The following is a 17,441-nucleotide window of genomic DNA, read 5'->3' as shown; positions in this document are numbered from 1 at the left end:
ATCAAGTGCAATGAACAGGTGGTTATCGAGTTAGCATTAACCACTTCGCTTCGAGTATCGAGGAGAATCTGGAAAGATGTTATCGTTATCGTCAAGTGCAATTAGCAGGAAAGCTTCTGAAGATTATTCTCCCCATTCTATTCCCATCAGTAGGATAATTTCGTATCCAATATTGAATGCACGCACCGCGAAAATCAATCTAGTCAATGATAGAATCCCACCATGCAAGTTTTACATGTGTAACATCCTTTAAAAAAATAAGAAAAATAATTTTCTTTGGAAGCGATTTTCGATGTAATTTTCTACATTATTCATATAAGGTTTTTGTTGCTTAAAACCGATTCAGAGGCGATAACTGTGGGTCATATTTGTTGAGCCGAGTTCCCAGTGAATATCTCAGATGAAGAAAATGGTAAGAAAGGTTTCATTTCCTTCTCAATTTAATATTTTCCGCATCAGCTTACCATCGGGCAGTATGGCATACCCTCGATCGGGGCAATTTGCTCGCTTTCGGCCGGATGACATTCTCACGAGAGAAATAGCTTGTATGTGAGGGATGCCAGATGATTTTTTCATATATTCCTGCATGGCACGAATGAATGTCTTCAAATGTATTCATAATGAACAAAAATGAGCATATTTTTCTAAATCATGTACGATAAATCACACAAACAATTGCTTTCACATACTTTGAAATGACCTCAGTATGTTTTCACAAAATTAAATGTCTTCAAAACGAAAACATGTCTTCACATCTGGCATCTATATTATGTGCCCAGAGAATGCAGGAAACCAAGAGCGCGGACTGGATAATTAATGCACGAATACTGGGAGAACACGCTCACCGGAGAAACGGTTTCTTCTCTTCGCTGGTGGGCATGAAGGGAATATATTGATGGAATCTCTCATTTAACACCGTATGATTGGCAATTTATAATTTGGGCGCCAAAATTCTTAGCACTCTTGTTATTTAGTTACCTTAAATTTTAAAAGCACGGTCAAGATAAATCCATTCTCGCTTAGAGGGTGCGTATTACATACTTCTCCTATTGTAGGAGACTATATGAGTTAGCTGGTTCTCCGGATTGTGGACGGGACACTATTGGCGCGAATAAGTAGTCGAAACAAAACTATAAAACTACTCAGCTCGATATTCTATTTTCTGCGATATAATATTCGGTGCGTACTCGCTGATCTGTCTGTGGCTAGTGAGGCTGAAGCTATCGTCGCATCCTATGTTATCCATCCGTCTATCGGCTTAGAGACAATAGGGATTAGAAACCTATTATCTGCTTTGTGCTCTATGCTCTATGTGCTAATTAGGTTTAGAGGTTTTTATCTGCGCGATCGATTTGTAAGCGATAGCAAATCATTTAGGGTACGGAATGTATAGTTGACTTAACACCTATACTCTGGTGGTGAAACGCATTCATTTTTCATGAGGACATCGACAAGACAACATCTTTACAGAAAGAGCTAAACGAGCTAGACGAGCTGGACGAGCTGGACGAGCTGGACGGCGAGGGATCGAGGGATTCATTACCGACCAAGAGAGTATCAGCATCGAAAAACATCGGAGACATCCGAGCAGCCGCCACACACACATACACGCGCGGGACTATTTTCGTTTGGCAGCAATTCCAAATGAAATCGTGCTAAAAATGCAGATTTTAAAAACTTGTATTTTTGATTCCAAAAACAAAAAAGGTTATTATCAATCTCCTTCTAAATGCAACCATTCTCGAGATATTTAAAAAAAATATTTATAATTTATAATCTTTTTTACAGTAAAGAATCTCTTTTAATATGTTTGTCGTGTTATACCGTCATGTTCATGAAATTTTATGAATTTTCTTATAATTTCCAACAATTTTTTTGATTGATTGAAGTTTGTGTTAAGATAAAAAAGATTTTTTAGTTTCACTACGTTTTGTATTAACCCACATGTCTTCGAATGTTTCGTAACGTAACTTCTAAGCATATGTCTTTACCATAACGATGTATTTGGAAAAGTTGTTGGAAATTATAAGCGAATTCATAAAATCTCATGAAAATGATGGTATAACAAGACAAACATATTTAAAGGGCCTATTTACTATTAAAAAGACAATAAATTACAAATATTTTTTGAATATCTCGAGAATGGCTACATTTCTCCTTCTAGATTGATAATAACCTTTTTTGTTTTAAATCACATCAGAATTCTTAATTTGTGGCTAAAAATGATTGCTTACATACAAAAATTCGAAGTTTCGAAAATTCCTAAAAATTCGATGTTCCACAAAGTTTGTCAAAAATAGTTTTACCATCTTGAGCCCATTTTTTTAAATTTTCTGCATGACTTCTATTTTGTATGAAAAAATTAAAAAATATGTATTTTGGATATTGAAATTGAATTTTCATTTTGTAAATAAAAAAAAAGAGTACTAATTTTTTGTACACATTGTAAAATTTTGTGTACAATTCTTACCTCTGGCGCTTGCGTCAATTTGCGAGATTACGGCAGTTTACTCCCCCCTTGGGTGATTTTTACATTTTCAAAAAACACAAACTTTGACCGCTTTGCGCTCCTGTCCCTTAAGTCCGATTAAGCTGATATTTTGCATAGGGTGTTTTTTCGAGGTGGAGAACATTTTTTATGGAGTAACTTTTTGAAATTCGAGATGACCATTTTCATTTTCACCCTGTATACGCGTTCAATTGATACGATATGTGATATCACTGAACAATATAATATCCTATGAATATGGTATGGAATCTGATCCGGAAATTGAAAAATTGAATGCAATAAGATAAGGAAAAAAAATGTATGAGCGCAAGCCATTCTAATCTCAAGAACAAGTACGATCCTTTTTTCCATATCGAGATCAGCCACATTTCAGTGTTCTAATGCCAACCCGCATAAAATAGCGCCATTCACACGGTAGGTTTTATCCAACAGAAAATCCTCGACGGCTCACTCATAATATTTACCTTAATTGGAATGTTTGTATTGTCTCGCCGTCCATCTGGATGAAGGTATTATTCTTGGCGAATAGGAACGTTTTCTCGTAGCCGGTCTCCTTGAACGTAAGCTCGGAACCACGCATTTCGTCCGGCACCGGAGCCATGGTGCTGCTGGAGGAGTACTGCTGGGGCAGCGTTTCCTGTGTTTGCGTTCGCGGCGTTGACGACGGGCTGCTGGTCGTCGTTAGCTGCTGCACCGGAGGCTGCGTTTCTGTGGGGGTGGGAAAAGTAGAGAGAGAGAGAGTGCGACTCAGACAGGAATGAAATGTTATGAAGCTACGCATGACTCGGAGCTAATAATTCTTCCTTTTGTTTCTCTTCACGTTCATAATTCACCGCCACTCTTCCTCCTCCCCATCAAACAAATGGCGAAACGTTGTGAAGTTCTGCTGCTAGAGTAGCTTTTAAAATTTGATACTCACGTGTTTCATTGGCGCACTGCTGCATACACTGTTCGTACGTTTCGAAATTGTTCTGCAGATTGCCGCCACACCCACCCCATATGAACTGGGTGCAATTGTTTGTTGTTTGCTCGAAGCGGTAACGATATCCGAAGCCCTGGCACGGACCCGGCTCCCCTGGACCGGTGCATTTCTCTTTGGGTTGTAGGGAAGAAAATAACAGAAACATCAGAGAAAAAAATCATCATTGCAGCAGCAGCACCGGAAAGTAACATGGAACGGAAAAAAAATCAAGGAAAATAAAATAAACAGGAGGATTTTGAACTTCATACGGTACACTATTCCTTCCTTGACAGGTTCGAGGTTGGTCGGAATGGCCGTTGCAACCGGTAGCCGGGTAATCGCGATGCCACTGATGACACTGGCGATGGTGAAAATGATTGTGCATCGTGATACGGCAACATGATCCCGGTGCATTCTCCGTCGGGCTGAATTCGCTGGGTGATGTAAGCTGCAAGGATACGAACGAATGATAATAAATTTATATTGTCATCGGATGTAACGATAATTTGAAATCAATTAATTAATATGTAATGGCTCCGGCTATGTCAGCCCAATGAGTTATGATTGTTGACATAGTTATGAAGCCATCAAGTGCTCCAGTGGGACATATTAACTGAAAATTCGATCTCGAAAAATAATCACGTCCGATTGGAGTAAAGCGGATTATTGCCTCCCACGTCCTGCCATTGTGTCCCTCCGATGGGACGAGAGCAAAACACATCATGCCCTCGAGTGTATAAAAATCGGTTTAACTACACATTTTTCTTGCCAATTGCTAGTTCCTGGAAGTTGTTAGATCCGATTGAACTTTTGCCTTCACCTGCACTACTGGTCCATAAGCCACGGTCCATCGTCGTCGCAGGTTGGCATGACAGCTCGAGCCAATCGGGGTGTCGGTGCGATACGTTTCGATTGCAATAAATCCACAACACAACTGCTCCTCCCCGACTAGGGTCTGCAAACGAGCCGATGTTGTCTTTCTGCCGCCATCTATACGACGGAAGCTAAAGCGTGAACAACATTTCAGATTGTCTGTCCGCCTGCTTGGGCCTCTGGCCACCCTCCGCCAGAATGCCTCGGCTGGAACTTAGGGACCGGAGATAGGCGCAATCAAAGAACCGAAAGCAATAAATCTGTTTCGGATCCAATTTCGCACGAAACGATTGTCGGTGTGCTTTGCAGGCGGACGCGAGAGGATGGACTCGGGATATCGAAGGAATTTTAATTGATTTATTTGTATTTTGTAGCGTCGGGAGATTTCCCCGCCAAACCCCCCCCCCCGCGGGGCCACCCGGTGAAACAGACAGTCCGAGGAGGCGGAAAATTTCAGCTTTTAGATTTCGATAAAGTTAATCTAAAGGCGCCGGACGTGACCAAACTGTGAAACCGGTGTGGCCTATGTCAAGCGGGTTTGGGCGAAAGGTGCCTCTCAGCTGAGTTTCCCTTTTTTTTTCGTTGGCACCAAAAATTTATGGACTCCGGGGAAAAGTGGTGCCGGCTGGTATTAGAAGTGATCGGTTTATGGTTATAGACCGGATGCAGTCCGGAGAGGTTGTAACACGTGCTGTGAATTGTTTCCGACCGAGATCGAAACGAAATTGAATGTGAGGCTATTAATCGGAGTTCAATGTCAATGTTATGGTCGTGGGTCGTTATTTAGCATGGGTACATCCGATATTTGACAAGTTAAGTTGTTTCGGAAAAAGTTTTTCAATAATCGAGGCCTTTACTAGGAGGGAGATACACAAGCAATACAACTGTCATAGTGACATTTAGTAGACTCCGATTGGAATAATATATTGCGAAAAAGTTAGATATTCTGTATATCAAGTGTCAAATATCTGACAAACAAAATACTAGAGTTCAACGTGGACTTTGATCATTTCGTTTTTTCGGGAGTTTTCCAATTGAAGTTGATTCAATGATTGTTCCTTCACGTAATGACTAGGGATTGCATTACCGTGCCAAAATTTCAATAACCGTTTATTGTTTATGAAAACTTCATTACCGGTAAAACCGGTAAACTACCGGTAAACAAATACTCAAAATAAAATCATTATCTTGAAGAAACGGTTTTTTTTTTGATAATGTTTGTTTTACAAAAAGTTGGTTAAAGTAATACTTAAGGACACAGAGAATGTTAATTTTGTCGCCTTCTAATCTCGATCGGATTTCATTAACAAAGTTTCCAGAAGAGGAAAACGCCCGTTCAAAGTCCAGTACCATTTTCATGTATTTGTCTCTGATCCCTCTTTACGAAAACTCTAGTTCGAGGGTTTTCATCAATCCGTTTGTAGACGTTCAGTTTGGGCTGGACGTTGTTAGCTTCGTTTGTTGCAATTGTCGTTCAAATTTTTGCTTGATGCTTGATGCGTTTTTCTAAGTTGGTGATTTTGGAACATGGGACAACTATGCGTAGAACGACTGTCATGGGCTAAAAACCCCTGTAATACAACACATCAATAAATTATTCAAAATGCCATCCGCCCTGTAAAATATAAACAAATATTGCATAAGCAAATTAAATTACGTCCATATGCGTCAGCAACAAGTGCAGTCCTCGACCTATGTTAAATTATCTCTTTCCCCTTACTTCCAGCCGCGTGGTCCCGACCGAGTGGCAATGAAACGAAGGGTTTCAAATTGCACTATCGGTTGAGGGCCATTGCCAACTGAATATTTGACAATGCATTTTTACAAAACCAAAGTGTGATTCTCCCGCTGTCTCATTCACTTACATGATTATTATAGAATAAGAGTAGGATAGAATTAAGCTGAACAAACTGTGTAAATCCATATAAATATCCGACATCAATAAACGAGAGACAATTGCTTTTGAGACCTTCTACAAGCTTAACTCGCGAGTTTGAGGTCCTACTAGTGGATACCGTTTGGTGCTACCTTTCTGGTCCACTGTAGGATACCTTATAAGTCAAAAGAAAGCCTCTACAAGATTCTCAAGCTAACAGTAAACTTTTTGAACAGTACATGGCGACCGTCCGAGATGCGAAGCCTGCCTAAAGTGAAAAAAAAAATAAATAAATGAAGTGAAGTGCGATAATGACGATTACTAAAATAAATGAAACATTAAGAAGACTAAAACTCGCGAGTGAAGTGAATTTACCAATCCTTATAGACACAAATATAAAAAGCATTTCTAGCCTGTTGAAAGCGCTAGAGGAAAAACAATATGTGGAAGTGATAAAAAAGTTCAAAAATTCGTGTGCAGTAAAAATTACCGAGAAATTCAACATGGTAAATGTACTGAAACATCCCATACCCACCAAAGCAAAAAACATTCGAGCACACGCAAAAAAGTTAATGCCCATTGAACATGGACAACTAATATTAACTACGAGTAGAGGCGTAATGTTACAACGACGAGCAATGTCAGAACACGTCGGTGGTCAAATCATCGCGTTCATATGTTAAGTGCATTTCGAATACAATAGTCTCTTCGTCGACGACGGAAAAGTGAACTATTTTGGTGTCACAATTATTAGCAAGTGGTACAAAACGGTGCAGCGACCTATACAGTGAGACAGTGAGATAAATCAAAAGTGAGCAATGGGGCTAATAAGTTCAAAAAAGAAACAAGACAATACTGGCGACGCCCAGGTAACCATTTTAAACAGTTTGGAACAGCACACGCTGTTCCATGAAAATAGCGAATTTCTCCTATGGATAATACTGGCCATACTATTGGTATCGGCTGGTTTGAAAATATATGAACAGTACAAAAAGTGCACGCGCGCCGAGGCCCTCAAAGCTGCGAGGTCAGTTGCAGCATTACAAGTGTGAAAAAACATCGTTTTATGTGAGAAACGAAGATACTGTGAAGTCATCGAAGTGGCTAAGCCAATGGCTTATACGAAAAGCCTCTCGCACCGAGGGAGGCCCAGCAGACACCACGAATAACCCACTGCTTGATCGCACCGATAAGCAGGTCACAACCGGTAAGGAAGGATATCAACACACCAATGTGACAACTCTAAACGCATCAAGCAACAAGGTAAAAGAAATGAAAGACAAATGTTTATAACTACATAAATTTAAGAGATATGTTTTAATGGAAGCACAAATACTAGAACTAGAGGACAAAATATTAGTGCTAAAAAATTTGCAATCGCACTTAAAGAAAAATCCTAATAGGAAATTCCTACAAACTACATTATTATCAAAACAAAGCCTACTAAAATAACCTACAACGAAGTGATTGTAAAATTAGCTAAAATTGAAGAGCAATTATCATTAACACAGCTCACATACTATACGAAATTAGCAAGGTCATTATACGACGAAATTTATGTAATTATTACCCAAAAACTAACCTACTCCCCAGAGAATTAAGTTTAAATCGCTAGTAAACGCAGTGATATTTTGTAATCGTACAAAATTATTATACGAATCTAAAATGGCTAGCGTAGTAGAAATAATAAAGGTAATCACGTCCCTGGTTCCACCTTACGATGGAAAACCAGATAAACTTAATAACGTAATATCGTCGTTGCAGGCGTGTAAGCCACTGATCAACAACGATAATAATGCAGCAGCAATACAAACAATCCTTTCACGTATGGAAGGAAAAGCACGAGCTGCAATAACAGAAACTCCAAACAGTATCGACACCATCATAACAAAACTGAAAGAAAAATGCCAAATTTCAGTCGAGCCGAACACGTTAATCGCGAAACTAAATGCAACTAAGCAGAGCGACAGTTTCGTTAAATTCTCAGAGGAAATTGAAAAACTAACTCTCAATTTGGAACGTGCGTATTTAAACGAAAACGTTCCACTAGAAACGGCTACAAAACTTGCCACGAATGCTGGATTAAAAGCATTATCAACTGGCGCTAGAAACAACGAAATAAAACAACTACTTAAATACAGAGAATTCAACTCTCTAACCAAAGCAATAGAAAAGGCTTCAGAGATAGAATCTGAAAAATTACTAAGTGATTCAGCAAAAGTATTCGCTTACAATAAACGAAACAATAACAGAGGACCGGGAAATCAGTCTCAAAATAGATATACGTATCAAAATAATAAATATGGCAACCAAAATTACCAAAATCAAAATCGTGGATATCGAAATCCACAATTTAACAATCCAAATCTGCGCCAACAAAACAGAAATAACCAAACACAACAAAACAAAATTCATTTACCAATCAACAAATTAATTCAAGATCGCCAAGAAACCAAAATTTTAATACAAATTTCAGACCTCCTGCTGGTCGAAACTTTAATCCAAATGTTTATTATATGACCCCGGAAAACCAACTGGCCCCCCAACAGATACCAGTTGGGGGTTAGCATATTATTCAAGACCAACAAACTATGTCTGGCCAGCAACACATTATGCAACAGCCACAACAGCCACGACAACAACTAATGGTAACCAATTTGCAAAACCATCGACAACAAATGGAACTTTCAACATAAACACAACTTTTTCAAATTTTGTGGTTTTGAAAACAGAAGTCGCGAATTCTGAATGTACCTTTCTAGTAGATTCAGGAGCCGAGATTTCAGTAATTAAGCCTACAAAATTAAACTATAATGCAATAATAGACAAAAATCAAACATGTTTAATAACAGGTATACAACAGCAACCAGTAAAAACTATTGGTACCATTGATATACCACTGCAATTAACTGACAACTTTATCATAAACCACAAATTTCAAATTATCCCCGAATGCCTTCCCATACCTACAGACGGAATTTTAGGACGAGACTATTTAGCAAAATTTAGATGTATAATTGACTATGACACATGGACTCTAACTAACTCAATAAGCTCACAACATATACAAATCCCAATTCAAGATAAATTAAACGAAGACATAATTATACCCCCACGATGTGAAGTTTATAGGATGATAAAATTAAACGTCCCAAACCAAGATTATGTTTTACTATCTACAGAATTACAATCAGGTGTATTTTGCGCAAATTCCATAATAAATCCACAAAATCCACTCATAAGAATTATCAACACAACAGACAATACAGTAAAAATTAAAGAAAACTTTACAAATTTTGTCCAACCTTTATTTAATTACGATATTCTACAATTTAATCAAGTTACTCAAAACAACAGAAACGAAAAATGTTTAGCTGAATTAGACTTGACAAATTCCCCTACTTTTGCGAAAGATAAACTTAACGAATTATGCAAGAAATACAACGATTTGTTTGCCCTTCAAAATGACACTTTAACTTGCAACAATTTCTATAAACAAAAAATTAACTTGAATGACTCGACACCAGTTTACATAAAAAATTATAGAATACCAGAAGTTCACAGAACAGAAATAGACATACATGTACAAACAATGCTCGACGAACAAATTATTCAACCATCTAACTCACCATATAATTCCCCAGTATTGCTAGTACCCAAGAAATCTACTAATAATGACAAAAAATGCCGTCTTGTCGTAGATTTTAGGCAATTGAATAAGAAAGTAATTGCAGATAAATTTCCCCTACCCCGAATTGATGATATACTTGATCAATTGGGTAGAGCTAAGTATTTCTCTACGCTTGATCTGATGGCAGGTTTTCACCAAGTTGAGCTAGAGGAAAAATCAAAACAATATACAGCTTTTTCGATAAATTCAGGCCATTATGAATTCAATAGACTACCTTTCGGACTTAATATCTCACCCAATAGTTTCCAGCGTATGATGACGATAGCTCTCAGTGGACTACCGCCAGAATGCGCATTCCTATACATCGACGATATCATAGTCATCGGATGTTCCATAAATCATCATTTAAAAAATCTAGAAAAAGTTTTTCAAAAATTAAGACAATATAACCTCAAATTAAACCCAGCTAAATGCAAATTCTTTTGTGCAGACGTTACATATTTAGGACATCATATTTCAGCTGAAGGTATACAACCTGATAAAACAAAATTTTCAGCCATTCAAAAATACCCACAACCACAAAATGCTGACGACGTCAGAAGATTTGTCGCATTTTGTAATTATTACAGAAGATTCATCGCACATTTTTCAGACAAAGCAGCTCCACTAAATGCCTTGTTGAAAAAGAAAGCAATTTTTAATTGGACTGAAGAATGCCAAAATTCATTTGAGATATTGAAACAGGAACTTTTGAGCCCTAAAATACTACAATTCCCAGATTTTTCAAAACCTTTTATCCTAAGTACAGATGCTTCTAAAATTGCATGTGGCGCTGTACTTGAGCAAGAACATAACGGAATTAGATTACCAATAGCCTATGCCAGCCGTAAATTTACAAAAGGCGAAAGTAACAAATCAACAATAGAACAAGAACTTACAGCGATACATTGGGCAATTACATACTTCAGACCATATCTTTACGGACGGAAATTTACAGCAAAGACTGACCACAATCCATTAGTACATTTATTTATTATGAAAAATCCATCATCTAAGCTGACACGAATGAGACTTGATTTAGAGGAATTTAATTTCGATATCGAACACGTAAAAGGGAAACAAAATCAGGCCCGACGCTCTTTCGCGTGTCGAAATCAATCTTGAAGATCTTAAAACAATGTCGATCTTGCCAGTACAAACCAGATCTATAACCAAAGATAAACCACAAGCTCAAGTTAATGAACAAATAGATAATAAGACTGATCACCTCAGAGCCTATGATTCTATTAACAATATTGATGCTTTTGATATACCTAAAGTAACATTTGAACTAAATAACACTGAAATTAATATTTACATCAAAAATAAAAACCTGAAAAGAATTCTTGCTCGAGCGCAACTATTCTATTACAAAGGTATGATAAATTTTATAGAATGCATACAACTTATAAACGATATGGCCAAAACAATGAACTTAAAGAAAATTGCAATCAGTGTAAAGGATCCAATATTTAACATCCTTCCCGGGAATGGAACATTGAATGAAGCAAATAATACTACATTGAATGGAATAGAAACGTTTAAAAAAATATGCAATGATAATTTAAGTGACGTCACGATAATTTTATACGTCCCAGCTAAAGTGCTGAAGGATGAAAACGAAATACAACGATTAATAAAAGAAAACCACAATACCCTTTTAGGAGGCCACGTCGGTATTAACAAACTATTACATAAACTAAGAAGAAATTACTTTTGGAAAAATATGAAAGACACAATCACCACTTACGTTAAAAATTGTGTTCGATGTAAATTAAACAAACACACAATTAAAACAAAAGAAGTATTCGAGAAAACTTCAACACCAATTAAAGCATTTGACCTTGTCTCAATGGATACAGTAGGTCCATTAACAAGATCAAATAGAGGAAATCGTTACGCATTAACAATACAATGCGATCTAACGAAATATATTATAACATTACCAATAATAGATAAGCAAGCAAAAACCTTAGCTAAAGCAGTAGTCGAAAACCTTATCTTAAAACATGGTTGCCCAAAAGCAATAAAAACTGATATGGGCACCGAGTATAAAAATGAAGTATTCAAAGAAATATGTACAATGCTTTCAATAGACCAAAAATTCTCAATAGCATATCACCCAGAAACTATAGGAGCCTTGGAACGAAGCCATCGTTGTTTGAATGAATATCTTAGACAATTCATTAACGAACAACAGGATGACTGGGATTCATGGCTACCATTTTTTACCTTTTTCTACAACACTACGCCACATACAGAACATACTTTTTCACCATTTGAACTAGTTTTCGGAAATCAAGCAAATTACCCCACAGACCTAAAAAATACAACAATCGTAGATCCAGTTTATAACCATGACTCATATCATAAAGAACTAAAATTTAAATTACAATTAGCTGCTCAAAAGGCCAAATTTCTATTAGATAAATCAAAGCTTCAAAGAATAACAAAACAGTCAGAACAGGCAAACCGAATTAACATACAATTAGGAGACAAAGTTTGGTTAAAAAGAGAAAATCGTAGAAAACTTGATTCGGTGTATACAGGGCCTTTTGAGATTGTTGAAATTAAGCATCCTAACGTGACTATCAAAAACCAAATATCAAATGATGAACAACTTGTACATAAAAATCGTATAATTAAACAGTGATTAGAATAAGTAGAACCGAGCCTAACCTCGAAAAAAAAGAGAAAAAAAAATAATAATAATAAAGAGGTAGGCCCTGTGCTAGATGTAAGAAATTCGGTAATTAAGTTTAATTAGAAAAAATATTCAAAACACTCAATTTACAACAACAACAAAAGATGAAAGCAAGTTTATAAAAGTAGAAATTTACACTATTACTTTTAAACACACAATTTATAGAGGCAACTGGAGAATCCTTTTTAGAATGATTTCATTTCATTTCACTCCATTACACCATTCTTCCAAAGAGGGAAGGTGTCATGGGCTAAAAACCCCTGTAATACAACACATCAATAAATTATCCAAAATGCCATCCGCCCTGTAAAATATAAACAAATATTGCATAAGCAAATTAAATTACGTCCATATGCGTCAGCAACAAGTGCAGTCCTCGACCTATGTAAAATTATCTCTTTCCCCTTACTTCCAGCCGCGTGGTCCCGACCGAGTGGCAATGAAACGAAGGGTTTCAAATTGCACTATCGGTTGAGGGCCATTGCCAACTGAATATTTGACAATGCATTTTTACAAAACCAAAGTGTGATTCTCCCGCTGTCTCATTCACTTACATGATTATTATAGAATAAGAGTAGGGTAGAATTAAGCTGAACAAACTGTGTAAATCCATATAAATATCCGACATCAATAAACGAGAGACAATTGCTTTTGAGACCTTCTACAAGCTTAACTCGCGAGTTTGAGGTCCTACTAGTGGATACCGTTTGGTGCTACCTTTCTGGTCCACTGTAGGATACCTTATAAGTTAAAAGAAAGCCTCTACAAGATTCTCAAGCTAACAGTAAACTTTTTGAACAGTACACGACAATATAGATTCTGCTCAGAATTTCCAAAGTCTAATCCTGCGTCCTTAGATTTGATGCATTGTTCTGGGCATATATTATCCAAAGAGTGGGATAAAGAGTTCTGGTTTCTCAGTTGATCTGCGTAAATTCTATAGCAAAACGTAGTTCAAAATAAGTAAAATAGATAAGCTCATTGAGTCGTTCAAATGATGTAAAATTCGATTCACTGTTTGGTTTCGTATTCAACTTGAAAATTAAAGAACAGGTTCAGTTCGTTGAAAATCCGCAGACTGCGTTCAACGACGGATTCCAGTGAGAGCAAGCTTGTTGCAGATAAATTCAGAATATTCAATGATTTGAGTTCTACGATTTGCTGAATTGAGTTGAACTCAATGCAACTCGATAGATCTATGGATTGTATCTTTCATCTGAAAATTATTTTCATCAAAACTTCAAACGACACTAGCTAAAAATTTTAAGATTCCCAGTTCGGTAGACTCATCAATTATGATTGAAGAGTCCGAATTTTCAATTTTCTCCAAAGGAATAGTTTTCGATGTTCGGATTGTAAGAATCCCTAACCAGGTTGGCTGTCTCATTTGTGTAGACCGCAGTGTCTGTTCCTAACATTGACTATACCGATTGTTCTGTGTTAAAGAAACGCTTTGCAATCTGAACAAATGTTTGGAAAATTAGAAATTCTCACTGCAACCCCATTTAAAAACATTTGGCAATTTTATAATTATCTATACAGTATTAGATGATTAGGGAGTGTTCAAATCGATTGGAATATATATCGACATCTCGTAAATTAATCAAGAAATGACTGTATGAAATACTGGAAATCTGTAATCTGTATCTACAGATTCTTGGTTTAAGTAAATCTAAAAAATCTGTATAAATACCGATTATTCTGTAGATTTGGAAACCCTGTTTCTGGCATTTGAATCAATGCAGTCCGTGAGGTTTGATAGAAGACATCAAAGTCATAATTAACTGTGTCACGACCTCGAGCAAAATGATTATTGATATATGGGAAAAAATCTGCGTATACGAAACGTCTTTCTGCAATCCTTCCAATCAGGGCTTCAAGCAGCTGCTTCGAAATTTATGATGGTTGCTCTGGTAGTTGTTCTAGCACAAATTTCAATCTGACGTTAGCTTCATAAAGGTGCATTTCTTCCGCAATAGAAGTTTAACAGCGACCAGAACTGGTTCGAGGGCCTCAACCAATTCCTTTATCGCTGTCAGTTCCTATCGCTAAAGCTTATCTTGTATCTTGTGTTTCATTTTCAGATTGAGCAGCGATTTTTGAACTGAAGTTCGGAGGCCATCAAAACCAAAGCTTCAACTTTTGGGTAAACCGATCACTCATGCTATGTCATTCAAGTATCTTGGGGTCTGGTTCGACTCCAAATGTACTTGGGGCCCATATTAGGTATTCGATTAAAAAATGACAACAAAAAATAAACTTTCTCCGTACAATTACCGGCACATGGTGGGGAGCCCATCCAGAAGATCTTATAATGTGGTATCGAACATCAGTTTTCAATCAGCTGCCAAAACACACCTCATTAAACTCGAGAGAATTCAGTATCTTTGTCTCCGTATTGCGTTGGGATGTATGCCCTCAACGCATACCATGAGTCTCGATGTTTTGGCAGGAGTACTCTCACTAAAAGATCGCTTCAATTTATTATCTCTTCGGTTCCTCATCCGGTGTAAGGTTATGAACCCGTTGGTGATCGGAAATTTTGAGCAGCTGATCGGGCTAAATTTTCATTCTGGATTCATGACTTCATATCATGAATTCATCTCCATGCAGGTCGATCCTTCTTCGTATATTCCCAACCGTGCTTGTTTTCCTGACTACATCAATTCCTCTATACATTTTGATCTGTTCATGAAATTTATCAGCGTCAAATCACCTCGAATGAATTTTATTCTTTAGTTCGTAAAAATACCATCGCTAACTGGCAACGTAAATGAAACGAAGATGAATTGGGCCGGTGGCTCCACTCGATTATCCCTAAGGTTAGCTTTAAACCATTGTTCAAAAGTCTGGACTTCAGTCGGGACTTTAATCGCATCTTCTCCCGACTCATTTCCAATCACTGTTCGTTAGACGCGCTACGTTTTAATCTTGTCGATAGCAATATCTGTGCTTTTGGCCAAGGTTACCACGACATCAAACACGTTGTTTGGTCGTGCGAGGAGTATCTTGTTGGCATATCGAATTTAGAAAACTCTCTTCGGGCTAGAGGAAGGCTGCCCAATGTGCCGGCGAGAGATGTGTTGGCTAGGGTAGACCTTGGTTACATGTCCCAAATATATGTCTTCCTAAAATTTATCGATCTTCGTGTCTGATTACCCTTATATCCTTATATTCTCCTTTTCCTTTTCCTTCGCGAGAAATCAAATCCCTTCCTACTAACAATAAAATAAGGTGAAATGTAAATACATATTAGATATAAGATAGGCTTAAGAATTGAGTGTGATGAATGTGAGTGTGAACATTGTCAACATATCATTGTATCCCTTCCTTTTCCTGAAGAAAATATGTCACCCTTCTAAACTCGAGTAGACAGCGAGTAATCGGTTTTCTACATCACTAACATCAGAATTTAGGAAAAATGTTTATATATACTTGTAACAACACAGTAAGGAGTTTGGCTCCTTTAAACTTATGTAACTGAGCCTGTAAATATAAACGATTAAAAAAAAACAAAAGACGGCGAATGGCTAGGATCAAAAATTGGAACTTCCAAAGCATTGAATCGTTCTGAATACTATTTTGTATTCTTCCTCACTTTTTCGTTCTTATTTTTAGAGGTGAAACGGATTTTCGGTATAACGGTTACAACATAATACTATGAACACAATGTGTAATGAATACACTCGACAAAAATTGGAGGAAAAATTGCTACATCATGATTTTGAAGTTGTTTTTGAAACGCTGTGACTAAGCTAACGAAATATTTTGATGATATACTGTATTTTATTAGTCAAATCATTTCATTTGAGTTAGAGATGAACCAGCCTTTGGCTGAAAATATCTTTCATAAAGAAAAAAAAAATCATTTGATACCAATATTGAGGGAATTGCAAAAAATACAAAGTCGACCATTTTGTGGCGGCGACCTTTTCGAATTTATGTTGTTCATAGTGTAGTGTATTCTCCAAGTCAAGTCATTCAGCCATTTTTTAGCGGCGGCCAAATTAAATTTTTCAAGATCATGGAATACGCAGTTTTATAATAACAGTAGAATTAAATGTACGTTCCTAATTTCAGATCAATCAGTCCACAGGAACGGACTCAATTTTCTATAAATGTGGGACAACCCTACAAGACACTCAAACATACATGCAAACAGGACAAGCTGAATGGAACCATTAAAAAGGAATTGTTTATTTGGGAACTGCGGTCGTCTTGGATTTGCATTTTTCATGATCTACTGTGCTCTACCAGTCAAGCCCTTTCATTTAATATCCATATCGATGGGGTTGTGGAAAAAAAAATATATGACGCCATCTTGTGGTGGCGGCCATTTTGGGTTTACATATTCCACAAATAACTGTGTTCTAATAGTCAAGCCCTTTCATTTGATACCCATATTGATGAGGTTCTGAGAAAATATGTAATCCGCCATTTTGTTCATAAATAACTGCATTCTACTAGTCAAGTTCTTTCATTTGATACCCATATTAGCCATTCAATATGGAATTATTATACAAATTATTCAAAATTACCGAATATCAAAAATAAAATACTCCGGATAATCGAGTCTAAAATACCGGATAATCGAGTCCGACCTGTATTATAAAACTTGAAAGGGTAATCCTTTATTGAATCGAAGATATATAGGTGAAGGTTGTCCTGACCCATACCCCATAAAATACAACGGACATTCTAAATAAAAAAAAGCTTACACACAAAAATGTTTATTCATAAAATCCTCTATTTCCCGACTTCGGCATTGAAATGAATCTTATAACTCGTTAACTATGTTTTCTAATGGTCAGTGTGGTTCTTTTTTTTTTCGATACTGCCAAAAATGGT

The 17,441-nt window shown here is 36.9% G+C and overlaps 1 protein-coding gene across 5 annotated transcripts in view; it reads right to left on the bottom strand.

Annotated features, from left to right (window-relative positions):
• The window catches only part of LOC129765222 (axotactin), a 186,424-nt gene that overhangs the window by 82,429 nt on the left and 86,554 nt on the right, over nucleotides 1-17,441 (bottom strand). For all 5 annotated transcript variants that reach the window (XM_055765291.1, XM_055765290.1, XM_055765292.1 and 2 more), the window contains 3 exons: nucleotides 3,740-3,918; nucleotides 3,429-3,602; nucleotides 2,974-3,217 (listed from right to left, as the gene is read on the bottom strand). In XM_055765291.1, coding sequence (XP_055621266.1) covers nucleotides 2,974-3,217; nucleotides 3,429-3,602; nucleotides 3,740-3,918 — 597 coding nt within the window. The remainder of the gene's footprint in view (nucleotides 1-2,973; nucleotides 3,218-3,428; nucleotides 3,603-3,739; nucleotides 3,919-17,441) is intronic.

The sequence above is a fragment of the Toxorhynchites rutilus genome, chromosome 2 (genome assembly GCF_029784135.1).
Source record: "Toxorhynchites rutilus septentrionalis strain SRP chromosome 2, ASM2978413v1, whole genome shotgun sequence".
NCBI lineage: Eukaryota > Metazoa > Arthropoda > Insecta > Diptera > Culicidae > Toxorhynchites > Toxorhynchites rutilus.
This window is presented reverse-complemented; position numbering and strand designations above follow the sequence as displayed.